The sequence below is a fragment of the Carassius auratus genome, chromosome 30 (assembly GCF_003368295.1).
Source record: "Carassius auratus strain Wakin chromosome 30, ASM336829v1, whole genome shotgun sequence".
NCBI classification, from domain to species: Eukaryota; Metazoa; Chordata; class Actinopteri; order Cypriniformes; family Cyprinidae; genus Carassius; species Carassius auratus.
This window is the reverse complement of record NC_039272.1, coordinates 10,650,331-10,676,948: the sequence shown is the minus strand read 5'-3', so window position 1 is coordinate 10,676,948 and position 26,618 is coordinate 10,650,331. Positions and strand designations below refer to the sequence as shown.

Genomic DNA, 26,618 nt, shown 5'->3' with positions numbered 1-26,618 from the left:
TTCCTGGTTAAAGATCGCAAACTGTTTTTTTTTTTGTTTGTTTATTTGTTCTTTACAGGAGGAGCACAAAATGTCCTAAATGAAAAAGAACAATTGTGCAATTGATTCCACCAAATTGAGGCCACAAAATCTGAAGAGCCAATATAAGGCTAACATATGATAGTCAGATCAACAATGCAGAAAACAGATGTCTTGCAGGTGATTTAAACCTTGAAAAGATGTTTATATTTGTTATAGATAAACCATCTTGATGAAAATAGACCAAAACATTTAAAGCATTTCTTTGTTTCCTCATTTCAATGATAACCTTAAAACTTGGTTTGTTGAAATAACTGCAATGTTATCCGAGAAAAAACGTCAGTGGCATGTTGACAAGTTATTTAAGACTTATTTAAGAGTCATGTCCTGGAGGGAAAAAAAGAGAATTCTGCTGTTTTTTTTGTAAGGTACTCGGGGGATTTACACTCGAATGCCTGCACATGAACAAAGCTTGTATCCTGTATCCTGCATGGAATGTGGTACAATTCACATAATTTCGATCAAGATTTGCTACAGTATGCTATATTATCTTTTTCAAGCAAGGTATTCATGTTTTAATCAGCTATACTGAAATTTAGCAATTTCAAATAAGGTCCAGGTTTTACAGTCTGATCGCAATTCCTTGGAAAACATCTGAAAAGGTGTCATCAGTATGGATTCCTCTCAGCTTGTTTTTCCACATGTGGGAAACATATAGGTAAGCTGTGATGGGTGCTGTGATGTCTTCCCTCCTAGCAAAAGATCCAGTGACCCTTTAAAAAGGCAAGGTCTTCAGGCAAGTTTGGTGCATCAAAACAGGAAACAGTAAATAGTAAACTTGAGAATGTGCTTTAAAAGTACTTTTAAACCTCAAAGAGTGTGAAGAAAAAAATCATGAACCTGCACATTTTGCCCATAGAGATCGTGTTTGTTTTACAATATTGAGTATACTTTAAAACAATCTTGCAAACGTAAAATAAATAATAAAATCAGTTATATCTCTACAAAACGGCACACATTGCTTAGCTCAAAGATGAAAAGACAATGGTTTTTTTTGGATTTCGCATGTGGTGCTGAGGCCAATGTTTATAGCTATGCCAGTCAAGTCTTTCAAGAGGATTTTCAGGTACATTACAGGTTTTTCTACAGGAAAAAAATAGAGCTGTATGCTGTCTGACTTCTTAGGTTACTTAACACTGCTTATGTGCTACTCAAAGGAGAAAATTTCCTGTTATGATTTTTTTTTTCTTTTTCCCAGACTAGAAATCAACATGCAGGCCATCGAGGAAAATTAGTCTCATTAGTGTCTTTAATTTCATACACAGGAAACTGAATCAGACAAGGACAAAGACAGATAAATAGAGATAAAAAAAAACCTGACTTAACTGTAGATTTCACACCTCATTAAGTCTGGTATGCGTTATCCAAACGCAAGTTAAAAATGAAACAAATGCTCGAAGACCTCCATGCAGGTATTTGGGCTCTAAGCCAGCGATGGATGCCATTGCACAAAGATAAACTTCATGGATTCTCAACAAGGGCATGTTTTTGTCAAGGTACTTGTTCTACTTGTTTCCCCCACTGAGTGGGAATTAAGACAATAGCTGTCATGTGGAAGTGCTCCTCTTCACAAAAAACAAAACTGGTTGTGAAAGTGCCTCAGGCTCAGAGAAGTGGTCTACAATAATGTACTACAAGAAGAAAACGGATGCAATGGCCAAGACAGTCATAGGTTAAATAACTACAAAGAGAGGGCTTTGTGAAGGTGTGCGTGAGCCAGCTGTGGTTTCCTGATATATCTGACTTGCATAAGAAGCAGGAAGAGACAAGCTGCTCTTGAAGCAAAGAATTTAGCACATTGACCGAGTAACCATATATAGTCCAGGAATCAAGCAGGTGGAGGATGATTAATACAGTTTAGGCTTACATACAGTTCCAAAGTTTTAATTTACAGTTTATGAATTAAGAATACATTAAATAAATCAAAAGGGACAGTGAAGACTTTTACTTTGTTAACAAAAAGCTATTTCAAATAAATGCTATCCGTTCTAAAGTGCTACTCATATCCTGAAAAATATATCAAGCTTAACTTAAAAATGTGTCAGCCTTGACATCATGGAAATAAATGACATTTTAAAAATATATTTTCCTCATTTGTAACTTTTTTACTACTGTAGCTACTGTATTACTGCTTTGGTAAGCAAAAGAGACTTCATTGGAAACCACTGATAAAAACTTTTGAATGGCTATGTTAATCCATATGCTTTTTGGTCAAAGGATTTACTTGATTTTTTGCCAAATCATCAATCTGCAAGCTTGGATTAAATGTACTGATTCATGTGTAGAGGATGTTGGTCTTCCTTTGTTTTGTAATTGGTTTTAGATAACATCTGTGAGTTATTGCTCTGTCAACAACACTGTGTTGTTAGCAACAATTTGTTTTCGTAGGGTTCTGGGAAATATATAAGGGATAACAAATATTATAATTGAGTTCAGAGATTTAACCTGGCGTGTTGTGGCTTGGTTGAAGTAATTGTATTAATTCCCTTTTAAAGATTGGTTTCCCTCTCTGGATGGTGGAATGTATTATATTTTAACACACCCATGTGTTTATCCCAGTAGCCTTAATTGAATGTGAACCTGAGGGAGACTGTATGTTCTTACTCCCTCAAACTTAAATTTAAGCCTCCAATAGTCCACACCAATTGTTTTTTAAGACCTTAATTAGACTTGTTTCATTCACCTTGTGCTTTTTTGATAATGAATAGCTTTGGCATAATGTTAAATTCCACTACAAATGGATTACAACCCTGGAGGAGAACATGAATGTGCATATCCTTAACAAAGAAGCAGCGAGGGTGGTTTCAGCTTAACAACATAAAAAATGACAACATCACATCACATTGTGAGACTTCTTTAAAAAATTTTTTTTTTTAAGTTTTATTGATAACAATCCATTGCTTCAAAACATTCAATCACAAAATTAAAATGGTTATGACATTTACAGATACATGAAAGATGAAATGGATACTAGTCTAAATACTACAATGCTATACAATTGCAGGATCACTACACTATTGACCGTACATGTTAAGCTTTTAAGTATCGACCTGCTATGTAACAGAATTTTTTTTTTTTTAAATGAAGATGACAATACAATATATATATATATATATATATATATATATATATATATATATATATATATATATATATATATATATATATATATATATATATATATAGAAGGTTGAGAAGTTGAGCAATTCAATGACAACATATTTAGTAGTACAAATGTGTAAAATACTGGAAATATCGACAGGGGCTACACTACTTTTTTTTTATTTAAAAACAGTGAATTAATATAATTCGTGTTGCTGAAGAAACACCTTTTTTCCCTTAAAGGAGGAATCTGGAGGATGTGTAAAGAAAAAAGGGAACATGCTAAAAAAAATATCTAAAATATCTTAATGAAACGATTAAGAAAACTTTGGAATCTTGACATTTGCAACATTTTTTTCAAGTCCATCTGATGGTCTGCAAGACTACCATAAACCCCTCTGAAAGAAAAGAGGGAGCCTTGGATGGAACAATACATATTTATTAAACTGAGAGACTGAAAATAGAGAGTTTATGTGGATTTATGGTGCGAAGTGCTGATAGAGATGATGCAGATCATTCCTTGCTGCTGCTGACGTCGTTAAGTTTCAAAGACTCTTCCTTGGCTTTATTCTTATTGTCTCGTACTTCTCCCTCCACATGCCACCCGACCATCAACTGGTACACAATCACACCAATAATGGATCCAAGGAAGGGGGCAAAAAAGGGCACCAAAAACCAGCACTGTCTGTTACTGTTGCAAACCAGAGAAACATTAGTTAATGTTTGCTAAAGTCTGTTTTATCACTGACAAATGAAGAATTAGTACATGTTTTGGGAATTGAATGTATAAACTTACGTGAAGACTTCACCACCCCAACCAGCCATGGCAGTGAAAAGACGAGGCCCGAAATCCCTAGCTGGGTTGATGGCATAACCAGAATTGAAGCCCATGGAGAGTCCAATGATCAGGACGCTGAATCCCACTGTGAAGGCCTCAAGACCTTGAGGGATTGGGTTGTTGTAGGGGTCCACAATGGCCAGGATGCAGACAATCAGAGCTGCTGTGCCGATCACCTGTAGAGATGGTTATATTTTATGTAAATATAAAAGAGGATAAATATAGTAAATTTATTATAATTTACAGAGCTCCTAAGTGTCCTAAGTGCATTCCTTAAAAAACTTTGGGATTCTCAAGGGAACGCAAAAGGTTTGTAAGAGAACAGAAGCAAATGTACACTTTAGATTAGTTACAAGCTTACAGTTACTGACCTGGTCAAAAAATCCATTCAAGATGGTGAGATGTGGGCTTGGGTATGTAGCAAAAATACCAGCAGTGGCTTTGTCCCCAGTTACAAGCAACTCATTTTTTTCTCCAGCATAATCATACATTGCATCTAAAATAATAATAATAATAAAAAAAATAAAGTGTAAGAAAAAGAAGAAACATAATATACACTTTCAACAAGAAAGATAATTAATATTACATAACATGTACCATGGTATTCAGCAAAGATAATTGCGGCACCCAAGAAGGCTCCAATTGTTTGGAACAGAAAGTACACAGGGAACTTTCTCCATTTTTCCCTTCCCAAGAGGCAGAGAGCAAATGTAACTGCTGGATTTAAATGTCCACCTAAAAAGAAAGAATGGAAAAAAAAAAGCTGTTTTATTTCATAAGTTCATCCACAAATATTTTTTTAATAAAACTCCATCCCAAAAACTTAGGATGAAATTTTAGAGGAGTTTACCAACCTGACACCTGGCCACAAACCAAGATTCCAAGGGTAGCAGCAAACCCAAAAGCAAGGTTTACAGAGAGAAAACGGCCATGGCTTTTTTCACTAAGTACCATTTGGGCAACCGCACCACAGCCGAACATCTGTAAATGTTATTGGATAAGAACATGTGTTAATCACTCTTTGAAAAAAAAAACATTTTTATGTGTACCATTTATATCAGTGCAATGAAGAGACCAGATGAAAATATATATATATATATTTTATTTTTATTTTACCAACTAAGAGTAAGCCTTTCACAACATTGTTAGTCACAACATATACTTTAAACTGGTGATGAAAACAGCTGGTTGCTGTTTCAAACTGCTAAAAATACACTAAGTATTCCTTTTTGTTCAAACACTACAAATCTATAGTGACTAAGGGCTGTAATTGTTCACATAGATCATCTCAGACCGGTCATTAAGTCCGTTGTGAGAAAGAGCAATTGCAAGTTTCTGTTCGGGCTTGTGGCTGAAGTTTTCATTGTAAGGTTCACCTCATAGTTGAACTGAAATACCTGTGGCATTATTTAGAGTTATCAGGATCACGCAACGACTTTACCAAAGTCATGTAATAGCCAGGAGAGAGAGGGAGTAAATCTCAACAACGTCAACACAATTCTAAAAAAGGCATCTCACAAGACCAAAATCACCTAAACATGGCCCTAAGTATCTTTTTGAATTCAATAATGCCAGCTAAACGCAAACCATATTAAATTTATTTCGGTTTTCTGTATGACCAAAGACCCATTGTTCCTGTTACTACTCTAAGGAGAACATCCGCTAATGAAGGCACCTTCACAGATAAAGAGCATGTTCAAAGTAGTTTGCACACGAATACCTTTTTTGCCACTCAGCAAACATCACACCTGTTTGTGATCCAGTTATCGCAATACCTCTCTATTTAAGTATTATCTCTGGCATAACCTGTGCCACACACCTTAAAAACAAACTATGAGTGTACTTCATGAAATGAGTTGTTTTTTCTAAAGTGCTTGTAAAATTGCATAATTGCCCCGTGAAGACTTTGTGGCAGCAGTTTGCTGTCAAGTCCCTCTTTAATAAGTGTCATATTTCATACCACATTATTTCTCATGTCACAGCTTCTGACTGCAGTGGAAGTGGTTTCTTTGGTTTCACTGCTGCGCAAGACACATTTATCAAACATCTAGTGAAGTGCAATGTTTGAGAAACATTTCCTTTTAGTTACATCACTGTGTAGAAATCTAGTGGTAAATTGTGGGTCTGTCAGGCATACTTTTCTATCAGTAATTTTTTCACTCTTATGAAATATCTAAATGTCTAAATGACTGCATTAATTTCAAAGCTAAAACATATTTTGCATGTTTAGAATGAGATAAAATGGATTTAGGGATGAATGAATACTTGGTGTTGGTGTGGCAAATGCACACTAATAATATTGACTCAGTGCCTTAAGGTGATTTATTAAACCAAGTTAGCGTGTGAATTGTGGCATCATTATAGATGTGATCAAACAAATATTATTCATTGAAAGCTTTGGCACATGCCTCTGCTCTGATTCAAGTTGCATTATTTCATGCCTATCTGGACAGAGAAAAATGCAGAGAATCAAATTAGGGAAGATGTATAAGCATATTTCTTCTGTTTATCATGTGTGTCAAGAGCATAACAGGACTCAGATAATATCCACCTTTCTTTCTTATCTATTTGCAAATTACTTCCTTTAAGCATAGTTCCTCAGAGCATAATTAATATTTATTAATAATAGGCCATGCAGAAACTTCTTTTATAGGTTGTAAATGCACATTTAAATTGGTTTTGAATGTTTTGTGCATACAATCAAAGTCAGTGGAATGCAAAACTATGCCACTGACTTCCATTGAATTAAAAAAAAAAAAGTTCTTCTTTTGTGTTCCACAGAAGAATGCCATACATGTTTGAGGTAAATTTTTACAAATTTTTGGATACTTTTTCTACGGTATTCTTTGAACTGAGGACCAACTGCAGGAAACTAAAATACACTAGTGTAAGATTTGCATCCCAGCAGATAAATACTCATTTGCAATAGTCCACCATTCACTTGTTTGCTTGTGGAAATTCTGCGTGCATGTACCAAAGTAAACATTACAGTTTATCTTTGTCATCAAACTGAGAGATAAGAAAAGCAACTCAACTGGTGCTCTTCTGTTACTCTCACGTGTGCAACATTACACTACAATATAACATTTATTTCTGACTTTTATTACAGATTATGTGAAACATAAACATGCTGTTTCCGACTAATTGACAAACTGCATTAGTATTAAGTTACACTGACCTCAGCTTAGATGCTGACAATGAGTAATTCATGGCTAAGGAGAAATACCCACCACCAGGATGAGAGTTCCCAAACATTCAGCCAGTCCCTGGCGCAGCAGCTTGTTGCGGATCTGGAAAGTGTGTGCAAGCTTATCCAGCGTGGCCTTCTGCCAACCCATCTTTTAGCCAGGTATGGATGTCTTCCTTTGCCTGTGTGAAACAACCTGTATGTCCCTCAGAGATGTATGCCCATGTGAAGGCCAGTGCTCTGCTCTTATAGACATGATAGACCAGGACCAGCCCTTCAAGTATCTGCCTGCCCCCTTACACACTTCTTCCTTCCACACACACACGCATGAAAATTCACCTATACACCACATTAACTCCCTTGGTCCCTCCCTGTATTATTCATGTATGAACACACACGCCTTCACACTGCATTCCTGTCCACTCTATTATAAAACAGGTTCTTCCCTTTTTTCTCTTCCTTTTCTCTCATGTCATTGTATTTTTGAAAACCTCTGAAACTTCATCACCCACTATTAAGCCTTTTAGTTTAGAGATGGGCCTGAGTGTGAAACTTCAGAGGTAGATTAGGCTTATCTCTAAAGGGGCAGTGGTAGCTGAAGAGTTTCATTTTGAGTTAACATGAAACTTGACTGAGGCTATAGCTCCAGGAATGGGCAGCTCCAGGAATGAGTTGTATATATGATTCATAAAATCTTTTACTAATGATGCTGGTGGTGAGAGACCCGGGTTCGAATCCACTGTGATGTGAGACACCAATGTGCCCCTGAAAAAGACACTTAACCCCTAGTTGCTCCAGAGACATGCAAACTCTGACATATATAGGAATTTTAACTCGCTTTGGATAAAAACGTCAGCTAAATGAATAAGTGTAAATGTAAATGCTGATTATTCTGGAATGATTTAAACCAGATTCAAATCAGAGGATGCCAACTAGTCGATCACATGTGAAACCTTTTTTTTTTTATCTGCTTTTTAATCTAATCTTTTTTATTTAATTTTTAATCAGTGGTGTAGCTATAGTTTAATTAAAACTTCATATATGTGGTTTCAAATATATTTAAAGTAAGTTTTCAAGGTCAATTAGAAGCAGTTGATTAATTTTCCCTCTTACTATAGGACCATACCATATCATGATTGATCAGTTTCTGTTAGTCCCACCCACAATTATGTTAAAGGTGCCATGATGTGGATTATTTTCTTTTTTTTAATGTTGTTTAATGTTTCCCGAGGTGTACTTATATTGTTAGTGTGATTTTTACATTTAAAATTTAGAAATAAAAGGCATTTTTATATTATGATTTTAGCCCTCTGGCTTGAATGCTCTATTTGAAGGGGCGTGTCTGCTGTGAGACTCAGAGGCAATAGTAAATAAATTAGGTGTCATCAGCGCAGAAACCATGATCCACTTACTAAACATAATCCATTGCGATGTATTTGTTATTAAATGAACTTACGTTTCGCCAGATTGCCCTTCAGCCAAGCCCTCGAAATACCCGCGCACATAACATTACTACTACTGAATCAGAATCAATCACCAAAAGAATCCCTTCGGTTCAGACATGCTGTGAGTCAGTTGGCTTCACGCTGAATCGCGCATGCGCAGTATCATCAGTTCATCGGTTCTCAATTCGGAAGCGTCCGACAGAAACGATTCTCGGTTGAGTGTACTGATGATCCGAAAACCGATGCAACCGGTTCTTGACTCGAGAACGAGAATCGCTCTAACCGGCACGTGCTGCAGTTTAGTGTCATCAGCTGCTCTACTTGTATTCATGTTCTGTTTACTACAAACTCAATTTGTGAATGTCATCATTAACTATAAATACAGTACAGATATCTCATAAATCATCCCTTATTCCTATTAAACATAAGAGTCTTTAGAGTCTTAATTATTGTCCAACTTCCCTGAAAACCCATTTGTCCTATACATTATATACAATATACAGATTGGAAACATTAATCAAAAAAAAAAATCAAAATAAAATATAGTTATTTTATCACACTTTCCGATGTTTAACAAAATACTTACAAAATTACACGCATGGGCAATATCATCAGTTCATCGGTTCTCAATTCGGACGCGTCCGACAGAAACGATTCTCGGTTGAGTGTACTGGTGATCCGAAAACCGAAGCAACCGGTTCTTGACTCGAGAACGAGAATCAGCTCATCGGTTCTCAAATCGGACGCGTCCGACAGAAACGATTCTCGGTTGAGTGTACCGGTGATCCGAAAACCGAAGCAACCGGTTCTTGACTCGAGAACGAGAACTGCTCCAGCAGTGGGCGTGTTTGTTCATTATCTGGCTTGGCTCGGTGTTCATCTTCAGTTCGGTCTTCACAGCATTTCATTCAGTGTACTGTTTGAGTAAATGGATTACCCCGGGATATTGGTTTATTCTGACTCAGAGAGAGTGTCAGTCACGTTAAAAAAGTTAACAGCTTAAGTAATTTGTGGATTTATGCTTATTGGAGACGTGAACCGTTTTAAACGGTTCAGTTCGATTTGGTGAACTGGTTCAACCGGTTCACTAAGAAGAATCGGTTAAATTGAACGATTCGTTCACGAATCGGCCATCACTACAGGCGGGTAACGTACTCGGCTTCCAACGAGGAGGCACGCAATCAGCAACAATAACTTGCAAAAACAAGGCATAAAAACAACCAATACATTGCAAGCGCACACACATACAACTGGTAACGTTACAAACTTTCAGCTTATTTTCCGTATAAAGTAAAGAAGAAAATCACAAACAAAATTAATCAGTATTACCACAAAAACAAAACAGATTGATAAGTATATACTGTTAAGGTTCTAATAGCCACACTTCACGTTTAAGTTTACGTAAATTACGCATAACTTACCCTTTTTTAAAAAACTGAAGGCGGCACGTGTAGATTTGAAAAATGCCTCAGCCCTAATCTCCGAGTTTGAGCCAACCGGTGTTTGCGTGACGTCAGATGGAGTGGGGGTGCTGGACGAGAAGGTAGGGTGCAAGTACGCTCTAAATTTAAATAAGTCCTTGCAGAAGCAGAACCGACGATCAATTTTTTAATATCCATATTTTACGCGATGAATTAAATGCCGTGAAAAAACTCGTTGCTAGAGTCACATCAATATGCTAAAGACGTAATGACGCATTAGACGCCGCAAATTCAGAGAAACAGGTCTATTTTAATAAATAATTAAAAAAATAAACTGATATCAATTAGATTTTCTCATTTTTATTACATAAAAAATATGGAACATTCAATGTTAAATTTTTGAATTATTCTTGATATTTATTAAATTAGAAACTGTGTAGCGGGGGCTTAACAACCTTTTTTTTTAACCAAAAACAAAACAAAAACAAAAAAAACCTGCCGGCCCTGCAGTTGCTGCCTCTGCAGATATCAAGAGGTCAAGAGGTATTTATTTTTTCATTTGCATAGTTAACACTGGGGAAAACTGGGCATTGAAATGCTTGTGACAAGGCTCAGACATACAGTGACAATAACAAGACATAAGACATAGACGTACATGGAGAACACTTAGGTTCTTGAGTGACTACAGTGCCCATTAACAGAAAAACATGGACAGAGCATTATATGCCCATACGTGGAAGTAACAGGTACAATAAAGGTAATCAGTGTCAAGAGTTATAGTGTTCATAAGAAGTCCTGAGGTAATATTATGATTACTGGAGTAGAAAAGTGTCTAAAATATCATTGTAGAGTGACATAGAGCTACATGGAGGAAAATTAAAGTGACATTGTAGGTGCAATAAAACAAAACTTAAGAGAAGCACACATTCAGATGTATTCCTGAGTATAGCAATGTCCAAAAGTCATTATAGAGTGTCACAGAGTAACATGAAGGAATATAAAAAAAAGTGGCAGTGCAAGTACAATGAAAGTAAACATAAGAGCAGCATGTGTTCCGTTTTTTTTTCTCTCTCTTTTTTTTTTAGATGGAGGACAGCTGATTGTTAAAGGGTTAGTCCACCCAGATAGCAAAATTATGTCATTAATAACTTACCCTCATGTTGTTTCAAATCCGTAAGACCTCCGTTTATCTTTGGAACACAGTTTAAGATATTTTAGATTTAGTCCGAGAGCTCTCAGTCCCTTCATTGAAGCTGTGTGTACGGTTTACTGTCCATGTCCAGAAAGGTAAGAAAAACATCATCAAAGTAGTCCATGTGACATCAGAGGGTCAGTTAGAATTTTTTGAAGCATCGAAAATACATTTTGGTCTTTATTCTGCATTGTCTTCAGACATACTTATCATAGATAGATAGATAGATAGATGGGCAACCAGTTTTGGACCATATTTATTGTAAAAAAAAAAATACAGAATCATAATCGCCATGAAAAATCATGATGGTGCATTATTAAATTGCTAAATAAAAGACTTCAGATTGGTAGTACAATCTGTCTTTTCCTATCAGTTCTCCAATAGGTATTTTGTCTTGCATTAAGTGGTTAGGGATCTTGGGTTTAAAAAGGTTGATAATAAACCACTGATTTACAATGCATTATGGCAAATTTTGCATATATAAAATAATGTAGGTGTAATGACCACTTAATTGCTCAGGGAAAAGGGTTATGTCATATTTTCTGAATAAATTAGATTTTCTTAAAAATGTAAATGTAAAAATGTAATAATAATAATAATAATGCTTTAATAAAGCTAATATTAGATATAACAGGTGGGCAAATATTCATACTCTCATTTACAGTGTGTACTGTGAATCAGATAGTTAAAGATGTTATAACTTATAAATATTACATAAAATAATGAATATAAATAATGTTTATTTGGCAAAGTGGTTCAACCCTTTTCTTATATTTAACTTTGCCCTATATAAAAATAGGAGTTTATTCATTTAAAACATATACGTAATGATAAATGTGGTCTTCCAGAAAGTTCTATCAAACCTCTGAAGCTAATCCAACAACTCCTACAGCGAGAGTCTTTAACAAGCCAAAAAGATGCATGTCATTCCTCTTTTCATCAATTTGCAATGGCTACCAAAAGCTGCTTGCATAAAAGCATTCAGACTTATTTGCCTCAAAAAGCTTGCGTTCTGCAACTGAACAGCACATTGGCTCCTCTGTTGCCCTCATTTGTAAGCCGCTTTTGATAAAAGCATCAGCTAAATGATTAAATGTAAATCACTTGTGATGTTCCTCATTTCTGTTAGTTTAAATAATCAGCTTAATGCAAAAACCATAGGGCATGACCTGCAAAGCAGAATGTTACAAAATCTTTTATAATCCTTGCGTAGTTTTTCTCTTCTCAGAAAACAGAACATTTTAGACATGAATAAGTCTGTGTAAATATGTGTCTGTGAATGCTCCTTAGTCACCGTCATTGTTTCATTTCGCCCCCTCCCCAGGACATGTTGCTCCTTTAGGGGTAAAAGTTGACAGAAACACAATGCTTATTTGGTTATGTTAGTTACAACATTTTAGCCATATGTTTAAAACATTTTACTCTCTCACAACATACAGTAAAACAGACAAAATAAGTCTATGGAATTTTTAAAAAATTTGATCATTATTTATATGAAAACTAGCAACAAACTACTAATCAGAGACCAGGTCTCTGTCTAGTTTGGTGCTTGTAGCATTAAAGCCCTATAGGAGAAGTAAAAAAAAAAAGATTTATAAAAAAAAAAATCTCACTTCGTGTAGCCCTAACCGGGACTAACTGTGTCAGACTAACCGGGACTTGTCAAAACACTTGTTGCTCTTTTGATGTTTTGATTACTTTTATTGCCCTCATTTGTAAGTCGCTTTGGATGAAATGATTACATTTAAATCTCTTGTTATGTTCCTAATTTCTATGTCAAAAACCATCGGGCCTAACCTGCAAAGCAGAATGTGCTAAAACCTTTAAAAAAATCCTTGTCAGAAAACTGAACATTTTAGACATGAATAAGTTATGTGTCTGTGAACGCTCCTTAGTCACAGTTATCAACTTTAGCAAGATTATACCCTAAAAAGAGCAAGACCAGAGACATCAGAAAATTCATTTATTGGTATCCTCCATCTTACTACACAAATTAAAACAAAATCTTGCTTTTTCTTATATATATATATATATATGTGTGTGTGTATATATATATATATATATATATATATATATATATATATATATATATATATATATATATATATATTAAAACAAAATCTTGCTTTTTCTTATATATATATATATATATATATATATATATAGTACAGACCAAAAGTTTGCACACGCCTTCTCATTCAAAGAGTTTTCTTTATTTTCATGACTCTGAAAATTGTAGAGTCACACTGAAGGCATCAAGGGCTATTTGACCAAGAAGGAGAGTGATGGGGTGCTGCGCCAGATGACCTATCCTCCACAGTCACCGAACCTGAACCCAATCGAGATGGTTTAGGGGTGAGCTGGACCGCAGACAGAAGGCAAAGGGGCCAACAAGTGCTAAGCATCTCTCGGGGAACTCCTTCAAGACTGTTGGAAGACCATTTCAGGGGACTAGCTCTTGAAGCTCATCGAGAGAATGCCAAGAGTGTGCAAAGCAGTAATCAAAGCAAAAGGTGGCTACTTTGAAGAACCTACAATATGACATATTTTCAGTTGTTTCACACTTTTTTGTTATGTATATAATTCCATATATAATTCCACATGTGTTAATTCATAGTTTTGATGCCTTCAGTGTGAATCTACAAATTTCATAGTCATGAACATAAAGAAAACTCTTTGAATGAGAAAGTCTGTCCAAACTTTTGGTCTATATATTATATATATATATATATATATATATATATATATATATATATATATATATATATATATATATATACCAAAAGTTTCCCAAAAACTTGTTTACTAGGGAAACTATCTTCTCTAAAAATTAATTAATGAAAGAAAGAAAGTCCATTTCAAAGACTTTTTGAAATACAAACGAAATACTTTGAAATACTTTGAAATACTTTTCCTGTGTGGAAAAGTAGGTCTAGACGTCACTCTGGTTAAACATGTGCTATACACTTGATTTATATCTATCTATGTGCATCTATATGAAGGATTTTTAGTCCATCAGTTTCAACTTATTAACAGTATTCTAGCTTTCGCGTGCAGCTTGGTCATTGAATTACATAACATATGAACAGAATCTGATAAGATTTGCACCCCGTGCAGGTACATATTGCAAGTCCATGCAAGCACAGCAATGCAAAATCTTGTCCAACTGGGAGAAACCTATGACCTAAACTTATTTTATGAAAAAACTATGACTAATGTTTTCCCCTAACAAAATGACTGACTCCACCAATGAAGTCAGTACACCCTGTGCAGACGCCATTGCATAACCTGCTGCTTATAGGACTGCATTTAAACAACTGCTTAAAGTGAGAGAAACAACTGCATGATGCTCAATAAGGTTCGGAGAAATTATTACTAAATGTTATGTTTATGTTAATGATCTCACATGCTGATGTTGTCAGTCTTCACATCTTTTGCATTACAGACGTGAATATTCTTCTTCTTTTTTTTATTGCACCTTGTGAGAACAACACTTGATAACAACATTAGGGTTTAGCACAAGAGCTCCTAGGAAAACAGGGTTGGCATTATAATGAGCCAATATTAACGTAATTTACTAATCTTGCTCGTGGGCATAGTGCTCTGTAGAGCAGTGGGTGAAATTGTGCATCGTAGTGCAATTTGGGAGATAGACAGTTTACAGTCTATAGGGAGGGATGTGACAGCAACGAGCTGGAACAAGCTCACACACTTTCAAAGCATAGTGCATACAGACATTACAGGTGTGGCTCTTTTAAAAAGCAGAATTCTTCTGAGAGGAGTAGAAGGAAGTAGATGATGACAGAATCAAATTTAAAGAAAAAGTAAAGTTATTGCAGCTTAAAATGAGCTTCAACAACACCTCAAATAGAAAGATTCACCACAGTCTTCTCTAAAGACCCTGTTGAGATGCCTGCTATGTTATATCCCCTTAATACAAATTTGATGTATTGTTAATATACCATTCCATTCAAAAACGTAATATTGTGAAAAAGTATTACAATTTAAAAGAACTTTTCTATTTAAATATATTTGAAATGGACAGTTATTGTATGTATTTTTTTCAATGATGTCAAATGATCCTTCAAAAATTATTCTGATATGCTGATTTGGCGCTCCAAAAATTTGAAAAAATTTTTCAAAATAAAAAATAAATTTGTTATTATTATTATTGAAAAAACAGCAGTTTTTCATGGTTTCCATTTTTGTGTAAACCATGATAAACAGCTTAATAAAAGAATAAAATTCTTCTTTTTTTTATCACTCACTGACCCCAGACATTAACTGTAGTGTTTATTTACTGATTTACTGATTTTTGCACACTTGCTCATCAAGTTACAGTGTATGTTTGTTTTCATGTTCCCAGCTTCTAAAGAAAAATGTTTCCTGTGTTTCAATGAATACCAGTTGAAACCAAAACCAGCCAACCTGGACAGAGTTCTCTAGAAAAGTATGCACTTAAGTTGAACTCCACTCCACAGTCCACTAACTTGCTTTGGTTCGGACCAAATACATTGTTGTTGTTGTTGTTGTTTTGGTGGAGTTCGCTTTCACACTTCCCTTTTTGCAAGTGAACCAGAACCTGTAAACAAAACCACACGTGTGCTCAAGGTCATCCACTCATTGGTTTATCCATTCAACCATACCATTTGGAAGTGGAACCAAGACCACCTCTTCAGCTGGGTCTCGGAACAGTTGTTTTGTCCGCACCCGAGTACAATTGCTATATTCACACCTGCCCACAAGATCCGCACCAAAGGGGAAAATGAACGAGTTCAGTTCAGTCAAATCCAGTCAAACACCTTAAATGTCAACTGGTATGCAAAACAACCTCAGATCATGTCTTGAAGGGTTTCTGTCAGGACATTGTGAAATTTTGTAAAAAGTTTCTATTTACCAAAAGTAGGCTTTTAACGTTTAATGATTCATCAGATTTAAATAGAACACATCAACATACACACCTAAAAAATTAATTTAAAAATTTGATGATTGATGATGTTTGGGTCAGCATATATGACTAAAAGGGGAGTTTAGCAATAGTATGCAGTCCTTTCCAGTCAAGAAAAAAAATATTATATATATATTTACCTATCCTCATTTAATCTGTAAATATTTACATTAGTGGTCAAAATATGTTATATTTAAAAATGTAACAATTTCTCATTCGGGTCAGTACTACATAAAAATAACATGAATTTTGTATGATGCCTCTTATTTTGGTAAAATAATTAACATTTTGTGGATGCTGCAAAGTGCATGTAAAATATTGACCACAACTCTAGTTAAAGGGGTCCAATTAAGATCTTTTACATTTTTTACTTCCTTTAGTGTATTTTTGCGGTTTGTGCATGACAAACATATGCAAAGTAGCAAAACACAAAGTCCACTCTATTTCTGTTTATATGTTGGAGGATACAGTACAACTTACTGAAATTTATAATCTGCTAATTTTCCAGTTTACAAAAGCCGTTTGATTCTCAAACACTAAAAAATGAAATTTTCTTGAAAATACATAAAAATATATGTCAGACCAACAAAATTACCCCAAATGTTACTCCAACTAGTCAAACACAGTTATATGAACAACAAATTTCATATTGTTTAAATGTTAATGCTTTGTGAGTTCCCAGCATGCATTGCAGCATGAAAAAAATTATGCCGTTACTCTTATAGCATTATTTTTTTGCTGTTTGTTTACTTCATTTTATTTTTAAATTATTATTATTTTTTGTTATTTTTTATCATTATCGTTAGTTATTTGTTGTACTGTGACATAAAGAACTCATCTTTTTAACATTTGTTGGTTGTCACTGTTCTTGAGATTTGCGTGTATAGTTTTGAGGACTAGAGTATGTTCAATAACTTATGTCCATTTGCTGGATAACTTTGGCTCTGTCCACAACAATGCATTTCATTTTAAAAGTGCAGCTTTCCCTGTGTGGTTTGGCTGTTCATCCACATGAAAATGCAGCACCAGGTCACTGAAACCAAACGTTTTTGAACACTCCTGCCAGGGATGAGGATTTTCAAAAACACCGGTCCTGGGAGCAGGATATAACATCAGACACCAAGGTTTCCCCTCAGTTATCACAACATGGATTCCGATGTGTTTGTACTTTGTCTTTTGCGACGGTGTCGAAAGCATTTTATTATATTGTACTCTCTCTCTTTCTCTATAAGCTAAGCAATAAAAAAAGATGAAATGCGCATTCAAATGTACCATCTATTTCTGTTTCCATTGAAGATGTATTATATAAAGTAGGACACTGAGCAACGGCTAAAATTAGTGCTTCATTCATTTTTGAATTTCTGTACAGACTACAGAGAGGTCACACAGTGACATATCGATCTTCTACTGATCATACGTCTTCATTCGCATGCATATGAATGGATGTCAATGGAACAAAATAAAATACATGGGTAAAATAAATAAAACATTTTGTTGGGTTTCCCCTGGTAAAAGTCACATTCCAGGGACTAAATATCACATTATTGTGGTCGCTTTAACATAAAAACATACCGCGACCACAGTATAAAAGTAGTCCAATTCCACGGGAAAAGCAGTCTTAGCAACACAGCAGAGTTTTTGCCTTTTGACATCTCCACCTACTTGAAATATTTTCAGGCTTCTGATTGGCCAACATGGCTTTACCATTGATATTATATCGCCACCTGTTGGTTTGGCATGAACTTGACAGTGCATCGTAGCATGCCTTTGCATTTTCACGGACAGATTTTATTTTTTTTAAATGGATGAAGGAAAAACTCTTTATGAAAATAACTGTGTATGTGTGGATGGCCTTAGACATATAAGTTGTCTTACAAACACATATTGTGTGCTTATAAAACTAACTTATCCTTTCATGTTTGTCATTTGTAAAGAAACATAAATTTAATCTGGTGACTTAAAAAAAACAAATTGTTCCAGGAAACAGAAAAAAAAAGATTACCTCAGCGACAGTCATTGTTGTTTTAGTTGCTGTGACCAAAATTTTTCTTTTAGTAAAATAAGACAATCAGCACTTGCATGAACAAACAAATTGACATTGACTCAACAAAGTATCTTTATTAAGCAGAACTAATAATCTATGGTTCAGAAATCTCAAAGGTCTCACTGCATCAAGTTGCTTTACCTTTTTTAGTTTTACAGTGTTATGCACTACACTAGAAATACATGATATTTTTCTCTTAATTATTTAATATGTGTTTGAATAAATCTACTAATTTGTAATATATATCCCTGCACTATATGGAAATGTATAGGAGAATATGGAGAAACTAAGAAATGTCCCATTAGATTAATGTTAAACAAACTTCTCTGTTTGTCCAATTATGACTCAGAAGTTATCAGTTATTTTTTCCAGCCTTACAATACTGAAAACATCGATTACAATGCATGATGTTAGGCCACGGCTTGTGTACATTCTGAAGTGATGAGCCTCCAGTGTTCTTGGTCTCTATGAACTGGATTCCAGCTGCAACAAGTCTTGCCCTGCTGTCTGGGCTGTTATCCAGAAGAGTGGTTGTCCCTGACAACTCAGGAAACAACAAAAGATTTCAACAAGGAAAGAAACTATGCAGTGAAACTAAACTAAGCTAAACACTATTTTTTTCCTGTCTTTACATAACACATACTTTCAAACTTTGTTTGTACTCTTCATTAACTACCTCATTCTAAATTGAGCTAATATTTTAACGACTTCTAACACAGTAGATAACATCAAGTTTAAAGACTTGCAGACCAAAACAAATGTTATTTATTTTCGAAAAGGACACATTCGAGGGCCCCGTGTGAAAGCAATAACATTTAAAAAACAATATCACAGGCGAACAATTTGTCAACGTAACATTCTTCAAAGGGACTTTATGTGACAGCACACTAAAACTGGATCTTGAGAAACCAACAACAAAACCTGAACTTCAGGGTTTTTTTTTGTCTTTCTTGAAAAGTCAGTAAACTCCCACCTCAGCTCATCCTCTGTCAAGGCATAAATTATGAAATATAAATCATCCAGTTAGATCCAGTCCACTCCTTTATTCTTATTGAACTGGTGTACCTGATAGATATCTATGATTCCACTGCAACTAAAAACTGGTACAGCAACCTCACTTCTTGAGAAATCTCATTTAAAACAGACCTATCTCTCTAATGATCTCTTTCATGTTATGTCTCCATTCAAATAATTCAATGACAATTTTCAAAATACAATAGTATCACTGTTTTAAAAGTTTACTTGCTTGACAGAGAACATTTAAGTTGTTTGTTTATCCAGGAGTCTAATTCCACATCGCACAAAATGTTGAAAATGTTTCCTTGCACACTCTTTTTCATATTATGCATGCGTCACCACAACCATTGTTATGGTCTCAGTTATCATCAGTCTCTTTCCATTTGCACTACATGAACATATTTACTCCTGCTGAACACTATATTCAAACTAAGTGTTACTGAACCAAAACTCTGCGAAGAGGTCATATTTACATAATGAAATGGCTTCTTGACAAATGCTTTTAAACACACATTAAACACTGGCATGTTTCTATGGAAGCTTGTTTCCGGCACATGTTTTTCTGAAAGTCTGAGTGTGTTTTTACATCTGTTTGTCTAGGGTAAACATACCTGTTAAGCTCAAATCCATTTTTGAGCTCAGATTATAAAAAGAAAAATACTGTATTATCCTACTTGATGTCTTAACAAACTGATGCATTTGTAACTACACATCTCTTGTGATTTCAAATCAATCAGACCATTGCACTGAGATACAACTATCCTTGTGTTCATAATGTCTGGTGGCAATTTTGAAAGCAGTCTGAAAACTTTTACCAAACGAGCCCACATGAAAAAATAGTAATTTATAGTAAATACTAAAGTGTTTTTGAACCATAGTAAAGTGTATTATACTGTATACATTATAGTATTTACAACACTTTGTTAATGAATGCTACAGGATACTGTAGTATTAAATATAGAGAACTGATAAAGTGTAATAAATACTGTAGTATACCTTAGTTTTTACTACAGTAAAGTGTAGTGTAACTGTATACTATAACTAATAGTGGTAGAAACAACTTGGGTAAAGTCATTTGTTTATATTACTATAGTTGTTATATTACCACAGCAATGATAGAATTACCACAACAAAGTACTGTACTTTAGTATGGTTCAAAAACACTGTAGTATTCACTATAAATTACTATAGTATTTTTTCATGTGGGAGGAGCCCCTTAAATGTGCTTTTTTTTTTTTAGATGTTTAAGCATTTATTTTGGGTACATTTCACTACTTAAAATTAAGAGATTAATGTTTAGACTTTTGCATATTATAAATATGTGGGAAATAATTACAGTTATATCCAAAAAGATAGTTTTAGCAACATAGCGCAGATGCCACAGAACACAGTTAGCTGACCAGCTGAATAAGATTGTGTGCTAATATATTATTTCACAGGCATTACTTGTACTTTTAAATGTATAATATTATAATTGCTGGTCTGTGGTTTTACACTATTGTAATTTTTAAAGATTGCATAGTATTGTAAGGTGAGCTTAAAGGGATAGTTCACCCAAAAATAAAAATTATGTCATTAATGACTCACCCTCATATCGTTCCATACCCCTAAGACCTCCGTTTATCTTCGGAACACAGTTTAAGATATTTTAGATTTAGTCCAAGAGCTCTCAGTCCCTCCATTGAAGCTGTGTGTACAGTATACTGTCCATGTCCAGAAAGGTAAGAAAAACATCATCAAAGTAGTCCATGTGACATCAGAGGGTCAGTTAGAATATTTTGGAGCATCGAAAATACATTTTGGTCCAAAAATAGCAAAAACTACGACTTCATTCAGCATCGTCTTCTCCTCCGGGGCTGATTTCAAAACACAACAGTATAGTGATATCCGGTTCGCGAACGAATCATTCGATGTGAACTTGTGAACTAAAATGTGTCAGTGTAGATTTTGGTGAGCTTAATAGGTATGTTTACCCTACATGCATAGCTATGTTTTGCTGTATTCATTGTCAAACTTTAAAGCTAGTGTATTTTTAATTATTTAGAAATTCCATTATTTTGTATGAAAAAGTTAGTATTAGTATATTATTGAGCAATTTGTATGCCTTGTATGTTTTTTTATTAGATAATCAGATAATTTTAAGCTGTCATACAGACATGTTACAATAGGGCCCCACCTTCGGGCATGTTGTTACATTTCTCTTCTATTCTTTTTGAATAACTGTACTAAGAAATAAAAATGCCATGTTTGTATATATTTAGGTAACTTGCTAAGTTTACATACTTGTTCCTCTAAAAACAATGCTACAGCCAGTTATAGATGTGTGTTCCATGTCGGAATGTCTGTTTTGTTTTATGTACAGTGTGACCCCTCCTACTGCCAATTTGCCCAAAAGTATTTTGAAGCCAGGTTGCCAGTACTTCATCCACACTGCATATTTCATCCATGGATCCAGTAGGAACTGGTTAATGATTGCAGAGTATAACCAACCTAAAAAGCCCCCGGCATCTAAAAAGCTCTGTGACCAGATGAATTGTATAACTCAGATAAACAAACTCTTCAGCTTACAGTGTTAAGGGTACTTGCACGCTGAGTCTGAAATTTTAAAAATGTAAAAAAAAAAAAAAAAAACATGACCTCACGTTGTGTCAATATACACTTGGTCTTAAAATTTCATCCATCATAAAAAATAAATAAAAAAAAAACAAAAAAAATGATTCGGGTTTGATTTTCTGTGTTCTGCATGTTTTGCATCCATATAAGCAATTTGCATCCATACGTAAGCATTTTGAGAGGTGTTTTGAGAATTCAGAGCCACCATAAACGAACGCCAAAATCCAGAATGGCATCTGTCAAGATGATCCAACGGTATCTCACAATTCGTACGTACTTTACGAGGTGGCTTATTCGTACTAGTTTTTACGTCACTCGAACGATTTTATACGATTTGTCTAAACCCCAGTGACGGTTAGGTTTAGGGGCGGGGTTTGGTGTAGGTCATTCATACAAAAATTCATACGAATTGTGCGACTCGAAAAATGCGTACGATTTGACAAAAATCTTATGAGTTTGTACGAGTGTGGTTATGCGAATTCGTACGAATAAGCCACCTCGTAAAATATGTACGAATTGCTGTGAGATCGGGTTGGATGATCCACTTCATCTCACAGCACAAAGTGTGTAAGGTTTCGGTGACACATTTTTTGAAAGAAGAATATGAAAAAACACATATGAAAATTTTACACTGAGCGTGCAAGGACCTTAAGATTTGTTGCCTTCCCACGACATCAATCTGGCAACCCATATGAGCATTGAGTCTGAGGGGGAGGGTCGAGGGAAACAACTGTGCAGTATTTTGAATCTGAATGGAAGTAACCATTTTAACCGCTAGCTGTCAATATTACATAGCCTACTGTACCTTTATTGAAAAAAGATCACATAATTATACTAGACGTATTAAATGAATGTGCAAAAAACAAATATCCTAAACCCCAAATGGATTTAAACAAACTGATAGAACTGACACAGTTTAAAAAAGATCTACTGACCACTTAGGGATACTTTTTTTTTTTTTTTTTTTTTTTACATTAACATAAAACAACAGTGCAAAATGGCTACAGAATGTGCAAATGACAGCTTATTTAGAGCAGTGTAATTTGCATCCTACACTGTGCAAATCATGCAAGTGGTTAACACATTTTTAGCTGAGAACACAAGTCTATCAACGGTTCTGTTTTAAGAGATGCTCTGTGGCATGACACTATGTTTCTAGTGTCACTTACAAACTCTTTCAGATGGCAAACTGGTTGCTGTAAATTGTAAGCAAAGATATTTTGCAACGGTAGTGAAATCGCCTACTGGTGCCTTGTTTGGCACATCAATCTTCATTTTCAGCCATTATGTTTTCAATTCATGGAGTTATATAAATTATTGTGGATTCCAGTGCATAATTGTATTTCTTGTTAATTGCTGTAGTTTGATGCTGCATCCTAATTAAGATTTTCATTCATTGAAAAACTGATATTGCTCAGATTAAATTATATATTACATAAATATATATTATATTACATATAAATTGCCCCCCTTAAGCAATTTGGAGTGTATATGCTCCTAACTAACTTTCAGAGTACATTTATTTTGATTGGCTTAGCCTACAGTTTTTTTAGAAGCTTTACAAACACTGGTGCTCTTTTTACTTCCCACCGTGTTCATTGTAATGACATTTTATTTGCTTAACCAAAACAAACAATGCTACACAATATATTTAAAATAACCGAGGTTTCATACATTTATCACGCTTTAGTGTCAGCAATTAACTCTGTGTCATATAATTTACACTGGTTTTAATCTCATCCAGTAGGCTAAATACTTCTCTCAACCACCGGCCTTGTGGCTTATCCTTCATTATGTCTGAACTGCTGCATACACACTTCTGCACTCACTCATTTCATGAGCCATTATTTGTGATGGAACTCAAAAGTTGGAACTCTTTTAACTATACAAGGTGTCCATATTTAAATCATTTATCAGTTATTATTCAAAACTTAGTTCTGATCCTCTAATTCATATTGGCAGAGTAGTCACCCTACCCTACTTTTCTGAGTTGCTTTTTCTTTGACATGTCAATGGAAAATGTTCGCCTGATAAAAGCATGTTTTGCTTCTTCTCCAAAAGAGGTGATGTAGGAGGCATGTGGTGATGAGAATGTCTGAACTGTCCATGGATCTTCACATTTAGTGGGATTATCCTTCAACCAACTAAATCTAACACTATTTAATAAAATCATACCTGTGAATACAGCTTTGAGAGAATTTAAAACAAAAAGAGCAAAGATCAGCTCACTGTAGAATAGAGATGACATAAACTATATAACCACCTGAAACTCATCCAAGTTCTGAAGAGCCTTCCAGAAATCTGTCCAGACAGATATGGAATGGAATGAAGTGTTCCTGGAAAAGTAGTGTTTTCAGAGAAGATGCCATACTGAACCAACAGGCCAGCATACTTCTTTCCAACTCAAAGCAAAAAAAACAGCAAAGGAAAGGATGAAAAAAATCTCAAAGAAAACCTTAAAATTAAATCAATGTGCAAGGGGGGTGGGGGGTGCTAAATGTCTTATTATTGTTTTACTAATGTCAGTCCTACTGCTCCAAAAAAAAAAATAATAATAATAATAATAATTTGCTAATGTCAGATAAATATTTTGAGACTGAAAAGCCATCAATCTGTAAATCCAGAAAAAGCACTCTTTACTCTTTAATAATCAGCTTTATGTATGTATTGCTGAATCAAATCAAAACCAAAAGTTTCAGATTTTCAAGGAACCCTGCTCCCTCTTCAGAAAACGCATACCTGCGGCAAAATCAAGGGGGGGTCAAATATGAAGAGACAGAAACAACATACATAATGATCTGAGGTTTACAGAAGCATGTCTGAACATAGACTGGCATGAAACTCATTTATAACAGCAGTTCATAACAGTTCTTTCCAGGAAAGAAAATTTCCACCTCTATCCTTTCTTTGAACCACTTGTGTTCAGAAAGGTCCTGTTTGAAAGGAAATTCAATGTGAAGAAATCCAAAAGACATGTGATATTAAAGGGATAGTTCACCCAAAAATCATAATTATATTATTAATAACTCACCCTCATGTCGTTCCAAACCAGTGAGACCTCCGCTCATCTTCGGAACACAGTTTAAGATATTTTAGATTTAGTCCGAGAGCTCTCAGTCCCTACATTGAAACTGTGTGTACGGTATACTGTCCATGTCCAGAAAGGTAAGAAAAACATCTTCAAAGTAGTCCATGTGACATCAGAGGGTCCGTTAGAATTTTTTGAAGCATCAAAAATACATTTTGGTCCAAAAATAGCAAAAACTACGACTTCATTCAGCATCGTCTTCTCCTCCAAGTCTGTTGTAAGACAGTTCAAATCAAAGCAGTTTGTGATATCCGGTTCGCGAACGAAACATTCGATGTAACTGGATCTTTTTTAACCAGTTCACCAAATCAAACTGAATCGATTTAAATGGTTCGCGTCTCCAATACGCATTAATCCACAAATGACTTAAGCTGTTAACTTTTTTAAAGTGGCTGACACTCCCTCTGAGTTAAAACAAACCAATATCCCGAAATAATTAATGTACTCAAACAGTACACTGACTGAACTGATGTGAAGAGAGAACTGAAGATGAACACCGAGCCGAGCCAGATAATGACTCTTTCATGAGCGAACATTTCGTTCATAATGTTACTGTTAAACCACTGATGGCAGATGGACTATTGTGATGATGCTTTTAATACTTTACTGAATCTTGACAGTGCAATTGACTTGGCAATCAATGGGACAGTCACAAGCCTCCCGGTTTTCATCCAAAATATCTTAATTGTGTTCAGAAGATGAACAAAGCTTTTACGGGTTTGGAACGACACGGGGGTAAGTGATTAATGACAAAATTAAAATTTTGCAGTGGAGTAATCCCTCAATGTTTAAAAATTGGTTGGTTTAATTGTAAAAATGTAGTAATCTGTACTATTCGCGTACTATGACTTTTTTACTCAGAAAACAGTTAAGATAAATTGATTGTTATGAGTACTGTTAGGGTTAAGCTAGTCTAAAGTTCCCAGCTTGCTTTGCTTTAAACTCCAGTTGTAAATGTTGAAATGATGTGTTATTTTATGTGTTTTTTCACTAAATTAATATGTTTAATGTTCGGTTATGTTTGGTTTTAAAGTGGTTTCTGTTTTGTCTGCATTTTTGAGAAGGTTAGCATTGTGTTAAGGAGTAGAGCCTGGGGTTAGGTCGAAGATATATAATAATGTCAGTACAGAGCACAGCACACCAACAAGCTCTTACATGTTCAGATTCATACATTAATTAGCATAATGATGTGCAGATGTGATTTGGAGAGTGTGAACGGGCAGGAGGTTCCTCGATTTAAGTTTTTGCAATCACGAAGGTTGTTACTTTTTGAGCTAGGAGTACTTGCTCAGGTGAAATGATTATACATCATTTGTTAAAGGACATGGAGGAATCCAAACCACCAGATGTTCATTATAATGATCATCAGCCAGTATGTTTATTAAATATACAGCGAGAAAGCCAGGAATGTTTTCGTGTGTGTTCTTCTTACTCATTTCAGTGTTGTTTTATATTGAATGGGTGTTTCAAGTTCACCTTTCAGAATGAATAATGCTATCTTGGGTTTCTCATTGCCCTCGCAGGCATCTATGAGCCTGTACTTGTGAAGCTTGTACATTTAATACTTTCATATCATCCCCTCATAATTATCTTGTCAAGTGGGCAAAGTTGGCACATTTATGATTTTAACTGTGGTCCTTCCTCT

General features: G+C 35.0%; 1 protein-coding gene across 1 annotated transcript; it reads right to left on the bottom strand.

Annotated features, from left to right (window-relative positions):
- Positions 1-3,603: 3,603 nt before the first annotated feature.
- On the bottom strand, positions 3,604-7,510 carry LOC113049184 (aquaporin-3-like). Its single transcript, XM_026211310.1, has 6 exons — positions 7,249-7,510; positions 4,873-4,999; positions 4,616-4,753; positions 4,390-4,514; positions 3,977-4,194; positions 3,604-3,871 (listed from the first exon to the last, which is right to left on the bottom strand). The coding sequence occupies exons 1-6, from the start codon at positions 7,354-7,356 to the stop codon at positions 3,694-3,696; spliced, it is 894 nt and encodes a 297-aa protein (XP_026067095.1). The 5' UTR covers positions 7,357-7,510; the 3' UTR covers positions 3,604-3,693.
- Between the last annotated feature and the right edge of the window lie 19,108 nt (positions 7,511-26,618).